At 34.6% G+C, this 16581-nt stretch overlaps 2 protein-coding genes across 2 annotated transcripts in view; one reads left to right on the top strand and one right to left on the bottom strand.

Annotated features, from left to right (window-relative positions):
- The window catches only part of LOC132129753 (rap guanine nucleotide exchange factor 3-like), a 35233-nt gene extending 26687 nt beyond the window's left edge, over positions 1-8546 (bottom strand). Inside the window, exons 1-2 of the mRNA XM_059541474.1 lie at positions 8320-8546; positions 2780-2847 (exon numbers count right to left, since the gene is read on the bottom strand). Coding sequence (XP_059397457.1) covers positions 2780-2847; positions 8320-8428 — 177 coding nt within the window. The 5' untranslated portion in view covers positions 8429-8546. The remainder of the gene's footprint in view (positions 1-2779; positions 2848-8319) is intronic.
- A 1166-nt stretch (positions 8547-9712) lies between these two features.
- LOC132129752 (heme transporter hrg1-B) lies at positions 9713-11388 on the top strand. Its single transcript, XM_059541473.1, has 3 exons — positions 9713-9987; positions 10934-11101; positions 11235-11388. Exons 1-3 carry the CDS (start codon positions 9858-9860, stop codon positions 11369-11371), a joined length of 435 nt encoding a protein of 144 aa, XP_059397456.1. The 5' UTR covers positions 9713-9857; the 3' UTR covers positions 11372-11388.
- Positions 11389-16581: the final 5193 nt, after the last annotated feature.

Here is a 16581-nt window from a genome sequence, read left to right as displayed (position 1 = left end):
AGGTTTGCACAGTGTCCATGTTTCTCTATCCTGTGTTGATCAGAATATTGTTTTTTTTTTTTATTCGTATGAAAATCAAATGATCAAAACCAACTGAAATGAATGTAATCTAAAAGAGATCAGTCAGTGTTGCGTCTTTTTAAATTTAGATGCTTCATTTTGGTAAAAATGCTCATTATATGAGATTTACTCCGTAGTTCACTAAAGTTCACTCAGGTCTATACAGTGGTCGGGTCTTCCTGTGTACATTCTTTTCCAAACTGTAAGGGAACAAACCTTAAGATGAACAATGAACAATACGCTATAAATAACCCATCCTTGATTAACCCTTTAACAACATGTAAACACAAAAACATATACAACAACAACAACAACAACAACAGAAAGCTCTGCTCATGTTCAGTGTCTGGGGGATTTTGGTTAAATGCCTTAGCCTCCAGCTTCACATCATTTGGCATCAGTTTCAAAGCCATCTTCCCTTCAAACACATCCTGACACGCAAACAAACACACTTTATTGGCTATACAGAGTCAATAGTATGTTCTGAGAAAATTGCACCTGCACGTATTCACAATGGGAATATTGTATGGGTTATTCCAATGGGTTCTGCCAACTAATAGCAGACACCAGCATTTAATGTCTTATATACATTCTTTAAACAAGTAAACAAAATAGATTTTCCATGTTATTATTATTATTTCTTTTTCAGGAAGATGACATTTTTAAAGCAGCATTAATGCGTAGCCTATTCATTTTACTTGAATTGGCAGGATTTATTAACGCTTAAAACATTCTTTGATATAGAAGTTTCTCTTTCTTTCTTGACAAATAGCCAGTATGTTTAAATAATTAATTTCTACCACTTACCCAGCTGATTCCCCGGATCTGAGGTGTTTTCTCACTGTTACACCGATCGGAAAAGATTTGGTAATTGTAACTCCGAAAGAGATGCATGTTTCAGTAAGGTCCGGTGTATGAACAATTGTTTTACTTAAAGATCATCTGTTGCAGCAACACATGTCGAAAACTACATCTGCAATAAGGATTTGACAATCCCTGTTTAAGGACAACCGGACCTGCACGCTGCATTCCTACGTGCGTGCAATTTCCAGCCTCCGAATGCCATTAAAACCTGCTGCTCGCTGTCAGACTTGCCTGCGCGAGTGCGCGTTCTCGACAATCCAGTCGAGGCACCACCCCGCGCTCCCGCTCCCGCCCCCGCCCCCGCCCCCGCCCAAGCGTGTACTAGGGGGCGCGCCTCTCACTACTTAAACCAGCAGCAGCAGCATCCGCATGGATTATCCGGTGTTTGTTTACATCAGAACTGAACGAATTTTACAATCGTACATGGATCGCGGAACGGACCGAGAGGGCGACATTATAACACATTAATTGTACCAAATTCTTGTTAATGTACTACATAAAGTCTGTAAGATTGTAAATTTTACATCCTAGTCTAACGTACATTTTAAACAGTAACGTTACTAATAGTAGGCCTATGATGCCAGATATATTATGTATTTTTTAAAGCTATTACTCTGGATAATTAATTTTTGTAAATGGAGATCACAGTTCTCCAACGATTCTGAAACAAAACATTAGGCCTAGACAACCCAACAAGGCTATAATTTAGTTTACTTGAGGAACTATTTTTTTTTAGCCCATGTCATAATTGTACCAGGCCTAAAAAGTAACCCGAACCCGGGCCCAGGAGAAACATAATGTAGACTTTTGTTTTCGCTTGATTTTTATTCTTTGTGTGAATTAAGTAATATTTGGTAAACCTTCCTAAAGTGGCACCAAGTTTACGTAGTATTGAGTAAGAGTTTACTACCAAGCTGCAAGTTGCTTATTTAATGTGTTAATAATTTAGAGAGCTTCTTTTAAATACACATTGTATTTATTTTTATTGTTTAACCCTTTCAAAGTCGTGTGGTGGGTGGTACCATACAGTAACGGTATCATTACTGTTTAAAAACTATTAATAAAATGAGTACACACGCACACACATTTTTTTTTGTCACTTAAAATATTTAAAAAATAAAGTTTTTGTTTTCTTAAAATGTAATTAAAACTTTTTATTTCAGCTACTTGCTAAGGGAAACATTTAATTTCATTTAATTTAACATGCATTAAAAAAAAATAATAAAACAAAATAGATATACAGTTTGACATTTCTAACCATTTGAATGGGCATGAACGAATGATCTGTTAAATATAATACAATTTTGGGACATTATTGCAATTAAAATGATACAGCAAAGAAGGTTATTAATTGAAATAAACACAGCTTTCATTTTCTATTATTTTCATAGTACACTGAAGGATTATTTCATCTGCATCCAGAAATGTAGAAACTTGCAGTAAAAGAACCACTAGAGCAGGCAAAATGTGTTTAGCTCATGTGTTTGACTCGGCCTCTCCTTAAGCGCTCTTATCTGTGTGTTCCAGCTGCATGATAAACCTTGAGGGGGTGAGGATCAGGGGGCGTGTCCATAACCCACCTTATTTACTAATGCAGGTGCCAAGGTTGGAGTGAAAGAGTAAAATGAACAGGAAACTGCAGCACTGGCTTGATTAAAAATCCCTCTTAAGTTTGAATAGGACACATTTTACCCAACTCTTTTTTTTAAATAAGTTTTGAATGTTTGCGGTCTAATAAAATGGGTTTGCTTTAAAGATGGTGGATAAGAGAGCAATGAATTACGCTAGTGCAAAGAAAAAGTTTGCATTTCCACACAGTAATTACAGTAAAGGAAGTAATTTTAATTTTCTGTACCTTTTCAAGGGACGAGCGCAGAGACAACCGGAGGAATGTGTCTTCCGAGCACATGATTGCTGGAGCCTCTGAGGAGACAAAAGTAAAGAAAGAGAAGTCAGTACTGTTTGATTCAATCTGCTCTCCTTTTAATGTTACATCATGTTATCTCTCATCTCATGCTTATGATTTGTGAGATCTCATGACTCCCACAAAACCCAGTGGCAGGATATTGTGAACTCCGATGAGTATTGTGTTTGCTTACTGTTTGCATACTTGCAAGTTGTTCCAGAGATAGAAACTCAAGCTCTTTTCCAGAATCTAGTAAGCTGCCTCACTTTCTATCATCCTAACTCAAATCTTAATATATAATAATTTAGTATATTCAGTAAATGTATAATAAATATATACAATTATATACGTATATATCAAATATATGTTACTCTACACACAAAAATGTAAAAATTAAAAATAAAATATTTATTTAAATAATACAAATGTATAAACAGTATGATAAATATGGTTTGTGTGTGTGTGTATATATATCAATTAAATATATAAAATAAATATTTATTTAAAAGTAATAATGTTTAAATATATTCTTTAATATTTAAAATATATTTTAAATAATATCTATCACATATTTTAAAATAAATATATGCATAAATATATATTTTATATTACGGTATGTATTATTTTTCCTTGAATTTTCCTTGTCTCTGTCTGCCATCAAGTTTTCAACAGGCTTGTCACAGGCAGTTTATTCTTGGATTGCCTCATCCTTGATTATATGCAGTGCTGTCTTAGATTTGAGCTAAAACAGGTTATCTTAAAAGGCAACATATTTTTCTGCCTACTATTTAGAGGTGAACAGCTTACAGGGATTGGAACAGCACAGTATATTAACACTGGTATCCCATGCTAATGATATTATTATAATTTACTAAAATGTATTATCTTTTTGAGGAATGAATGTCATTTACTTTATTGGGCATTGTCCTAACATGTATGTCATCCCCACCCACAGGTCACGTTGGGGACAATCTTAAGACATGTCCAACTCTGAGAATGTCCATGTGGCTGGAGGTCAGGGAACATTACATAATATTTGTTTAGACCCCGGCTATTGTTTCAGGAGAGTGGGCTTCCTTTCCTGGAGGACTGAAATATAACAACATTAAGTCACTATACTGTGGAGTCTTTCATCCACTGCTGTTCCACTCCTCAGTCCAAAATAGTGGAATAACAAGATCTGAATACAGTATATTGCTGCTTTTTTTTTTTTTTTTTACATATGTATTTAAATCACCTTAGTTTCTGATTGGGGATCAAAACACACAGCGGAGCATAACAAACAGAAAAGCGGTTTGTCTGCACTTGCAATCCAAGCTGTAAACACCTTGACAAGTGTGTATTAGGTCTCACAGATTCTTCTTTTGAGCTTAATTAGTTAGGAACATTGATTTAACACTAACCACCTATGTGATAATGTGCTATGCTAAACTGAGTTTGAGTGCGAGTTATTAATGATTATGGACTGGACATAATCTTTTCACATTCTTTGGAAGCTTTTCAGTGTTTTGGCTCTGTTCACCTTTTTTTGGGCCCCAAAAATATTTCTCAACTGTTGTCCTGGGTTTATTATCTCTGTCAACAGAAATGGCTGCTGAAGCGAAAGCAGTTGGTGTTTCAACACGAGCATGACAAGGCTTTGCTTGCAGCTGCGAGAGATACAAGTATATGGCACTTTTCATGAATGGTACATTTTGAAGTCCCATGACTGAAAAGATTTGATCGTCAAATCCCTTGAAATAAACCTAGCATGAAAAATAGCTTGTTAGAAGCAATGCCTGCAACCCTTAAATGGGATTAAAAAAAAAAAAAAAAAAAAAAAAAAATATATATATATATATATATATATTTGAGCTGCACACATCAGAGCTGTTCTAGACATGTTTTGCCATATAAAACCATTCAAAAATATAATTTTGACATAATTTGTAGTCCATGTAGTGAAAACATAGTGATTGACTAATTTAAATACACAAAATGTAATATTTAGTCAAATTTGACCCATATATTTTCTACCTACCTTTATTTCCCCCATTAAGAAAAAGGAAATAACCTTATTTGGATCTTCTACAGCATGACCAAAGGACAAGAATCTAAAATACATATTTTTTTTTAATTAATGTGAAATATAGGCTAATTAAACCCCAAACTATTCATTTATATTATTTGTTGTCATTAATGCATTTTGTAAGATATTAAATATAAACTGAATAACTACTAAAACGTAAAACAGCTTATATTAAAATAGTTTACCTTCTAAGTTTGATGATCAGCCTTTTTCCGAAGCTTAAGATCCTCCTTTCACTGACTATTTTATCTTTTTTCTTTTTCAGGCCTCGTTTTGTACCGTTTCTGGAAAGTGCCATGCACACTAGTATTCATGCATGCATCCTCCATGTACGTCACTCTACACAGCAGCTAATGATATAAACCCTATGGCCGATGTTAATGAAAGTAAGAAGATCAACAATCTCTCCATTTGCTTTGTTTCTGACTGCTGTATGTTTGTGTGTGTGTGTGTGTATGTGTCAGTGGTTGCCTATGGAAAAAGCGGGCCAATGACAGAACTCAGAAATCCAGTTGTCCTCTATGTGATTCTCACAAGGCACTTGAGCTTGTAGTTTGTATCAGACAGAGAAGCACAGGTTTGTGCTTCTGGATGTGATGTGGATGCCTTTTTTTAGATATGAACTTGCTACATTGACAACATTTTAAACAAAATATTTTAGATTGATATAAACTCGAGAAGACAATAGTCTATTAAGACCCAGTCAGTTAACCTAGTTAACAGCTGGAAGAATTGTTTTGCAGAGCTTTATACTTAGTTACCTCTGAAGTCTATGGTAGTGGAATAATTTATTGTACACCTCAGATACCCTATTAAGTAAATGGAAGGTAATAATGAAATTTAAATGGTAATTACTGATAATTATAGCTGCTTGAATGAGCCATGATGTTGACTGACTGTTGAATTTCGTTGCTTTTGTGTATTGTGTAATTACTTCTTGGCCAGGAGACTCTTGTAAAATAGCTTTTTATTTTCCTGGTTAAATAAAGGTTGAATATATAAAATAAATGTATTTATAAAAAAAAAAAAAAAAAAACAAAAACATAAATATATTTATTTACTAGATATAGAAATAAGTATTTTTTTATTATTATTTAACTTATTTAAATCTTAATAACTAAATATAATTTTAATGTTTGTTTTATTATAATATATTTGTGATTTATATGTATTGAATATTTATTATTATTATTTCTAAATTAAAAAGTCAACTGTGTTTAAAAAAAACAAAACAACATTCAATAATATTTAGGTGGCACTTGCTCATGCAAAAAAAAAACATTACATTGAGGATCTTGTGTTTGGTTGCCAGGGTGTTGCTGTGCAGTAACTAAGGTTTTCTGGGTGGTTGCTAGGTGGTTGTTTACTGGTATCACAAGTGATATTCTGGTCTGTGTATAAATCTGCCTCCTTATATTTAAATCTATAAGAATATTTTCACCAGTTTTTTATATAGGCAAAAATCTTTAAAGGTATAGTATATACAATTTAAGGTATCATTATTTTTGGTAGCATAAAAGAATATGTTGTGGGGAAAAATGTAATATTTAGGGTTGGGGTTTGTTCAAATCCGTAACCCAAACAAATAGCAATAGTGCTGCTTGACTTAGTGTTCCCTCTAGTGTGCATTTACAGCTATAGTACATTTTACACACTTGATAAACTGGAGTCAATTTTGTGACAGCGTTTATAGTAGACTGTATTCTTAATCTATAACCTTAGTACTTTACATTTCCCTAAAGTGTGCACATAGTTCACAAATGAACTATTTTAAACCAGTACTACATTTCTAGAAAACTTTCATATCAGAGAGTAAAATACAGCGAGAAAACAGTGCACAGTTCCTTTGGGAAAGGGTGTAGGACTTCCTGCAACAAATCACAGCCTTTTGTAATCAATCTTCAACTCGCTGTAGATTCCCAATGCAACACAATTTTACATTAATTAAAATTCACACACATTAATGTCCGTCCCATTCACTGGACTCTCAAGCTTTGCACATGCACACGAAGACTGCTTCCGTCTTTACACAACAGTATGTGATTTTACAAGCTCATAAATCCTGTCATTCCAAATCATCTTTTTCCTTTCCATACCAACTAAGCGCCCATTTCATAGAAAGAGAGGATCTCTGTTGTCCGTGGAGGAAGGAAATATTGTTTATATTGGAAGTCCAGGGAAATAGGAAGTGCTGAAAGCACCCGAAGGTAGGTGTTTTAAATGCACACCTACTCAACCACATCATGTGTAACTTCCTGTCTGCTGTTTGGGGGCTTCTGTAAATTCACAGGTCACTTTCTCGTGGCTTCTGTCACCCACTAGTCTCTTACATTTCCCAGCATCATGATAAATCAAATGCCCACAGAATTTCCCAAAGTTATTTGAGAATTTTTGAGCTTTCTTTTTCCACTTAAGATTATTAAAAGCACAACCATAGCTAATTTTAGCTAATGTGTAAAACAGGTTGTAAATATATTTATTATTATTTATATTTATCGTTACTGTCATTACAATTACTAAATTCCTTAATAAAGAAATAAATGTATTCATTGAATCAATGTATTTATTATATATTTTTTCAAGGCATTGATGTTTGCCTACAAAACTACCACTGGTTCTGCACCCATTACCTAAATTTATTTCTTCAGACTTATGTGCCCTCTAGAAGCTTGCGTTCTGCAAGTGAACATCGCTTGATTGTGCCATCCCAAACAAAACACAAAGTCACTTTTACGGACTTTTAAATTAAATGTTCTCTCCTGGTGGAATGACCTCCCCAACTCAATCCGAGCAGCTGAGTCCTTAGCCATCTTCAAGAATCGGCTAAAAACCCATCTCTTCCATCTTTATTTGACCCTCTAAATTTAACACTCACTATTCTAATTCTATTCTTAAAAACAAATCTAGCTACCTTTCTAATCTTTTTGTATTCTATTTTTTTTCCTTTATTATACAATTATTAAAAAGAGCTCTAACACTAGCTTGCTCTATTCTATCTGTTTTCTTTTTATTTATTATATTATTTAAAAGCCCTTGCTATGTTAAATGTAAATGTATTTATTTTAATACACATAATCGTAATGGATATTTTATTAAAGTATATTAAAATATTTGTAATTTTATTATATTTTTTTATGATTATGATGATGAATTTTGTTACAATGAAATACGATCAGCCTTTTTTTTCCTATCAGCACTGTAAAAACATTTTGCAGTTAACTGAAAATGTATCACAATACACGGATTCAGGTTTTGTTCAGAATTTGTCAGAAATTCTAATTATCTAACAAAACTATTAATAAGTATATAACTAAAGTCATTTTTCAGGATCAGATCTCGTTTTCTCAAGTTCAACACTCTTCTAGTCAAATTCAAGGTAAATGTTGTATCTGTCGGTGATAGATTTCATAACCACACTTACCAGTACGTCTGTAGATTATGTTGACGGTGTTTTCTTTCTTTTCCAAATAGTTTTCTCCAGTGCCAGGGTCAGTTTTGTCTTTATTGTCTTCAAGGCGAGCACCGTTCATCCGTCTTTCTCGGTATGACTTTTTCTTTCTCTTTATCTCTCGCTTGATCTCTCTCTTTATGTCTCTCAGTGCTGTCTTTGTAGCATACAGAGGAAACCACTGAGTGTTGCTCTCATTTGAATCGCTGAAGCCATGTGAGTTACCGGCTTCCTGCTGCTCTGACTGGTGACAAAATGTGGCTTTGTGTTCATTTCATGAAAGTTGACTTATGAAGGTGTGTCTTAAAATGTCTTTCACTTTTTAACAGTAACCGGTGGGGAAACAGGGCCAAAGTACATCTGTGGCCTCTTGATTTGGTTCAGTCCTCTCTGGACTCGTATTCTGTTTATATGGCCATTAGCATCTATCTGGCTAAAGATGTGTGCTCAACACTGCTTGAGATAATCATTTTGATCATTTTAAATGGATACAGCTTGGACATTTTTTGTTCCTTGTGCTATTAAAGTGGTAACATCATAATGTCTACCCGCACTCCGCAAAGTTAATTCATTACTATTGCACACTTTACACACATTTTATATGATCACAAGGAACAGTTTATGAATGATGTAGGCCTGATTAATTCTGGGTGTAGCATTTCTTCTATTCTGTAATGGAATTTTATGCATGATCTGCATAATCAATGCACACTGATGATCACTCCCGTTAGTTTTGACAACATATTTGCAATTAAGATTATTATTATTATTATTTATTTAGTTTTTTTGTTTGTTTCACAGCTACTGTAGTGCCTGAGAATGAGTTTCACAGTTAGATGGCAAACCCCTGAGCAGCGAGCAGAGATCAAACGGATTAAAACCCCCATCTGCAGTGCTGTGCAAACAACAAGAAACATGTGACATCATGTGTGTAGCCTCTAGATGTTTCCACACACCTTTCTTGTAAGTATACACCTTATACTGTAATTATTTACAATAAACGAGTGTTTAATTAGCATGCGTACATAATTAAAATCTCAGCATGAACGCACATTTAATGCATAATTATTTTTTGAGCACATTATGATTAGCCATAATTTTCAAGATGAGCATTGTAGCATTTATGAGTCATGCAATGAAATGAGAACCTTTTATTTTTTTACAGTATACACACGTGTTTTTTTTATAAGTTTAAATAACGTTATATAATTTTAAATAAAATTCTAAATTGATAGCATTAAAATGATTCAGTTGTTTCGCACATATTTAGTTGATTTAAATGCATTTTTACATATCCATATAGAAATAAAACTTTTGTCTAACTATTCAAACGTCCGCGACTGTGAGGTTGTTGACGGTTGCTATGGGGATACCGGGGAGCTCTTCCGGTTCATGGTATGCAGTCGTGTTTACGAATAAGCAGAGCTGCATTACATAATCTCTCATCGATGGTATAATCCTTCCCTTCAGCCTCGTTTAACAGCTTTACTGCGGTACTGTATACATGATTAATGGGTCCGAACAGGATCTACATCAGTGTGGGATATGCCACGTTCGGCGTGTTGGTGGGATTTTCGGCGTTTATCGTGTGGAATGTGGTTTATAAACAGCCATGGACGGCGGCGATGGGCGGATTATCAGGTCTGTAAATAAACTCAAGGCCACAGACTCATTGTCTTCACACATCCGCTGTCAAATATAGACATTTCACATCCTGTTTCTTTTTCTGTCATGTTTTTTAATTCGTTGTTATTAACAACGAATGTGTGTTCTTGCGGTTGGAAAGATCTCTGGCTGTCACATTGTGTATAATATAGTCTGCAGTGTGTGGTTCGCTACCACAATAGAGAAATAATTCGTGATTTATTTTTCTTTTCTTATAAGGATCAGCCTGTTATCTTCTTTAAATGACTTTGGAAACCTTCACCCATAATTATGCAGACTTCTGACTATTTCTACCCAGAGAGAGAAAGAAAAACACATGGCATCCTATTACATTATATAATCAAAACAATATAAATAAATTCATATTTAAATAATTTATTTTATTCCACATAATTAAATAAGTTGTGTTTGTGTACTCCTTTTGATTCATCTTAATTTATTTTCCTTTTTTTTTTTTACTTTGCACTCAATATTTCTAAAAGTTCTAAATACAGTAAGTAAACACTTTCCAGTTTTCTACTTAAAAGTTTTACTTTTAATTCAAAGTGTTACTTGAAAAGCTGTAAAAAAAAAAAAAATATATATATATATATATATATATATATATATATATATATATATATATATATATTGCACAATGTGTTAATATTAGGGAATTTTCAATATAAATTATTTCCAGGTGTTTTACCTGTTTTTTTTATTTGTGCACTTCATTGCATTGTGTTTTAGGGTTAACGGAAATGTCCAAAAAATTATTGGATAATGTCAGAAAATTTAACTACAAGTACATATTCTATTTCTTTCTGTCATTCATTCATTCTTTATTATTGTTATTATTATTATTGTATTTTTTTTTTTTACAGTATACACCAATTAATTTTTCAGTGTATGGTTGTGTATATCTTATGGTTTTAATCTCCAGGAGTTCTGGCACTCTGGGCACTGGTCACCCACATTATGTACATTCAGGACTACTGGCGCACATGGCTGAAGGGACTCAAGTTCTTCATGTTTGTTAGTTCCGTCTTCTCCCTCCTGGCTGTTGCAGCTTTTGCCACATTCATAGCTTTAGCTGTTCTAGAAAAGGAATGTAAGTACCTTCAAATGGACAGCTTTGTCTTATAAAATGCCCCCCCCCCTCAATAAAAAAAAAACCTGTAAAATATGCATGTTTAAAGTGGATAGTGTTGTCTGTAATGTGTTTTGTATGTTTTTGTCTTCAGCAATAACTGACCCCAAGAGCTTCTATCTGTCATCTGTGTGGAGCTTCATGACTCTTAAATGGGCCTTCCTGCTGGGCATGTACTCCTACCGTTACCATCAGGAGTTTGCTGACATCAGCATCCTCAGTGACTTTTGATTGGCTCCTTTACCTGTAACAGAGGGTTTTATATTGACATTGGATAAAGGTATGTCAAGTGTTTGCATAGGCAGTTGATACACTAGGATTTGGTCACAGGTAGTTGTTACTTTACTCAGGGCAGTGTTGGTCCAAAATGTCATATTTGAAATGAAGGCTTTCCTTCACTGTCAGAAAAAAAGCACAAAAATTGTACATTTAGGGGAGCAACAGCTTGTCACAGGCCTTGTCTACCCCTTTATAAGGGTGCATATTAGTACCTGAGAGTGATGATGCGTTCCTAGGCAACCACTATAAACCTTTTTGGGTGATTTTGGTCCAATTGCTGAGGTACAATTTTTGCCAATGTTTTTTTCTCAGAGTAGTGAATGAGTTTATGATGAAGGATTGTCACAAGCTGTATCAAATTGACTTAGATTTAATGTTACTATTGTTTTCAGACATAGACAGTGTTCTTTATTGTTTGCCATATGTTACTTCTTTTTAAATGTTGTTTATACTGAGTTCTATTTATGACTGACTGTGTTCGGAATTGCATACTACCATAATAGTATTTCTGCAGTATGTACACTAACATTTTTTTTTTATGTTTATGAAAGAAGTATATTATGCTCACCAAGGCTGCATTTATTTGATTAAAAATGGAGTAAAACAGTAATATTGTGAAATATTATTACAATTTAAATTATCCATTTCCTGTGTAGTGTATACTGTTCTCCCAAACAGTGCACAGGACACTATATATATCTCACAATGAAGGGCATATGACTTCAATGTGATGAGTAGTGAGAAATGTTAGCCTTTTTAACATGTTGACTCATTATTTGATCAGACATCCAAAGTAACTAAATACATTATTACTCATTGAAATATGACAATGTAGCATTATAAGCTTATTGGTGCATAATGCATTCTGTTTTGCACACCACCTTTATATGCATAGTTGTAAATATGTGGCAGTAGTATTCAGTTCCGAACGTTACTATTGATGCATTATTATTATGCAGTTCCACTGTTTGCCGTAAGCGGCAGTGATGGAGCAATTGAATGAATGACTAACTGGTGTTCATTCTTCTGCAGATATGTTTTTAGTGACATTATTACTTAATTGTGTTAAGTTATAACCATGAGCTGGATTCACCACATTTTTTAAAACGTAATATGTTATGCCATCTGAAATGTTACTTTTGGATTTTTTTTATCAGATAAAACAAATATGTGTTTATGTTGTAAAATTCATATTCTTTGTTCTTTTAAAAGATGAGTGCTCAGTCTCTATGTGTGTTGAGCAGATGTTAAGTATGCATGGGTCTGATTTGTGATCATTTGCAGATGTTAAAGGAATAGTTCTCTCAAAATTCTGACATTTATTCACTGTCATGTCATTTAAACCCATTTTTTATATAGTAAAAAAGTAGACCATACAACTCATATTATAGCTTTGTATGAGAAACAAGCTAAAATTTTATTAATTACTAAATGAACTTCTCTTTTGTGTCCCAAAAGGGAGAGAAACAAAAAATTATAATGAGGTTGAGTAAATCATTTCAAAAGTTTTTTGGAAAACCATTCACTTTTAGGAGCCAAAAAGTAACAAAAACATTACTTTGCACTAGATTGCATAGAAATGTTAAATGTATTATTTGTTTAAATGAGAATAAGGGGTCACCATCAAAATTGTGAACTTTTATCTACAATATTTCACTCTATAGCATGTATGTAAAGAAGATTTGTACTATATGTTGCTTAAATTTTGCACAGTATGTGTTACATTGGGACATTTAAAGGCAATTAAATTAAAGTACTGCTGTTTTAATCTATCCCACAATTCTAGTGTTTTTCCTCATCTTTTCTCTTTAAAGAGTTGATGTACACACCGATCTGAAGTTTGACGCAGTTTGTAGTATCATGTTTGAACTTCTCACCAGCAGGGGGTTGCAGTTCAATAATATTATTTTACTTCCATTTCAACAAGAATCTGCTGCTGGAAGTTTTTTGCCTTGAAATATCTCTTTAAAAATTATTCTGATGATACACTGACCTCTTATTACTAATAAGACGAATGGCTTCTTTTTATTTCCCACAATCACCACATACATTTCTTCCTTATTTACGACAGTGAATGACACTAACGTAACTAGGAGTCCCCAAAGTCACAAAAGCACAAAACTGCATAGAGTTGCTTAATATTATGTGGTGAGTGTTGTCCATTTTAGGTTTAGCTTTGTAACATTTGCTTTAAAATAGATTTTCATGTTGGCTTATATCTGTTGACTTCTTGACTAAGCAGGTGTTTTGAAGCACTGTAGGCCAGACTCACCACTGTGACCTGAAAAAAAAAAAAAAAGGTGACAAAGTCGTGACATTTGCCAAGTATGGTAACCCATACTCGGAATTGGTGCTCTGCATTTAACCCATCCAAGTGCACACACACACACACAGCATTGAGATGTGAACGCACACCTGGAGCAGTGGGCAGCTATATCCAGTGTCCGGGGAGCAATTGGTGGTTCAGTGACTTGCTCAAGGGCACTTCAGCCGTGGGTATTGAGGGTGGAAGAGAGCGCTGTTTATTCACTCCGCCCCCGCCCCAACTCCTGCCAGCAAGAGACTCAAACCTGCGACCTTCAGGTTACAAGTCCAACTCTAACCATTATGCCACAGCTAAAAAAGCTAGTACTCAAATGTACACGTTAATTCAAAACTGTTACGGATTATTTAAAGACTGAAACAGACATGCACTATTTTCAAGAGGTGGGGATTATGGTTTCTGAGCTGGATAAAACAAAGCTTAATCTGGAGTAAGGAAGAGAATCACGATCTCTAAACCCATCAGGTGTCATTCAACAGGCGTCTTTGAATGTGATGGGTCCTTGAAGTCTACAACCCGAATTCCGGAAAAGTTGGGACGTTTTTTAAATTTTAATAAAATGAAAACTAAAAGACTTTCAAATCACATGAGCCAATATTTTATTCACAATAGAACATAGATAACATAGCAAATGTTTAAACTGAGAAAGTTTACAATTTTATGCACAAAATGAGCTCATTTCTATTTTGATTTCTGCTACAGGTCTCAAAATAGTTGGGACGGGGCATGTTTACCATGGTGTAGCATCTCCTTTTCTTTTCAAAACAGTTTGAAGACGTCTGGGCATTGAGGCTATGAGTTGCTGGAGTTTTGCTGTTGGAATTTGGTCCCATTCTTGCCTTATATAGATTTCCAGCTGCTGAAGAGTTTGTGGTCGTCTTTGACGTATTTTTCGTTTAATAATGCGCCAAATGTTCTCTATAGGTGAAAGATCTGGACTGCAGGCAGGCCAGGTTAGCACCCGGACTCTTCTACGACGAAGCCATGCTGTTGTTATAGCTGCAGTATGTGGTTTTGCATTGTCCTGCTGAAATAAACAAGGCCTTCCCTGAAATAGACGTTGTTTGGAGGGAAGCATATGTTGCTCTAAAACCTTTATATACCTTTCAGCATTCACAGAGCCTTCCAAAACATGCAAGCTGCCCATACCGTATGCACTTATGCACCCCCATACCATCAGAGATGCTGGCTTTTGAACTGAACGCTGATAACATGCTGGAAGGTCTCGCTCCTCTTTAGCCCGGAGGACACGGCGTCCGTGATTTCCAACAAGAATGTCAAATTTGGACTCGTCTGACCATAAAACACTATTCCACTTTGAAATAGTCCATTTTAAATGAGCCTTGGCCCACAGGACACGACGGCGCTTCTGGACCATGTTCACATATGGCTTCCTTTTTGCATGATAGAGCTTTAGTTGGCATCTGCTGATGGCACGGCGGATTGTGTTTACCGACAGTGGTTTCTGAAAGTATTCCTGGGCCCATTTAGTAATGTCATTGACACAATCATGCCGATGAGTGATGCAGTGTCGTCTGAGAGCCCGAAGACCACGGGCATCCAATAAAGGTCTCCGGCCTTGTCCCTTACGCACAGAGATTTCTCCAGTTTCTCTGAATCTTTTGATGATGTTATGCACTGTAGATGATGAGATTTGCAAAGCCTTTGCAATTTGACATTGAGGAACATTGTTTTTAAAGTTTTCCACAATTTTTTTACGCCGTCTATCACAGATTGGATAGCCTCTGCCCATCTTTACTTCTGAGAGACTCTGCTTCTCTAAGACAAAGCTTTTATAGCTAATCATGTTACAGACCTGATATCAATTAACTTAATTAATCACTAGATGTTCTCCCAGCTGAATCTTTTCAAAACTGCTTGCTTTTTTAGCCATTTGTTGCCCCCGTGCCAACTTTTTTGAGACCTGTAGCAGGCATTAAATTTTAAATGAGCTAATTAAGTGGATAAAAGTGTAAAATTTCTCAGTTTAAACATTTGCTACGTTATCTATGTTCTATTGTGAATAAAATATTGGCTCATGTGATTTGAAATTCCTTTAGTTTTCATTTTATTAAAATTTAAAAAACGTCCCAACTTTTCCGGAATTCGGGTTGTACTTAAATCATTATCAGTCAATACAGTCAACACTGTTTCATTATATGAAGGATGGCACAGGCCTGTTGTACAAGACTGCAGTCATCAGGATGTGGGCTTCTCATCAGCAATGTGTGAAAGCAGACGGGGAACAGCTGGGGCAGTACTGACACAGGAAGTGGTGTTTATATGTTTATAACATATAGTCTGTCTTTATCACACAACACAGCAGCTAGTGTCTTCTTCAGGAACAATGCAGCTCAACAGAGGCAAGTATACAGTGCATTGTTCTGTATTTTTGTTCTTCAAACCATTGTGAAACTTTGACATTTAAATGGCATTATTAAACAACAGATTATGTGATGATAGTTTACATATCTTTTACTAAGTGTCTTAGAAGTGATTTTTTTCTTGAATGTGTTTTAAATTCACAATCGTTTGTTTGTGGTCAGTAAGATTTTTTATAGAATTATATATATAAATATATATATATATACACACACACACACACACACATTAAATTTATTAAAAACAACCACGTGTACAGGCTTGTTACAAAATATATTCATCAAAGAATCCTGAAAAAATATATATATATATCATGGTTCCCACTAAAATATTAATACATTTTAATAATATATCAAAATATTGCAGATTTACTGAATTTTGGATCAAATAAATGCAGCTTTGGTGACCATTAGAGATTTCTTTCAAAAACAATAAATAAAAACCTTTACCAACCCCA

This window comes from Carassius carassius, chromosome 46 (assembly GCF_963082965.1).
Source record: "Carassius carassius chromosome 46, fCarCar2.1, whole genome shotgun sequence".
Classification (NCBI taxonomy): Eukaryota; Metazoa; Chordata; class Actinopteri; order Cypriniformes; family Cyprinidae; genus Carassius; species Carassius carassius.
This window is presented reverse-complemented; position numbering and strand designations above follow the sequence as displayed.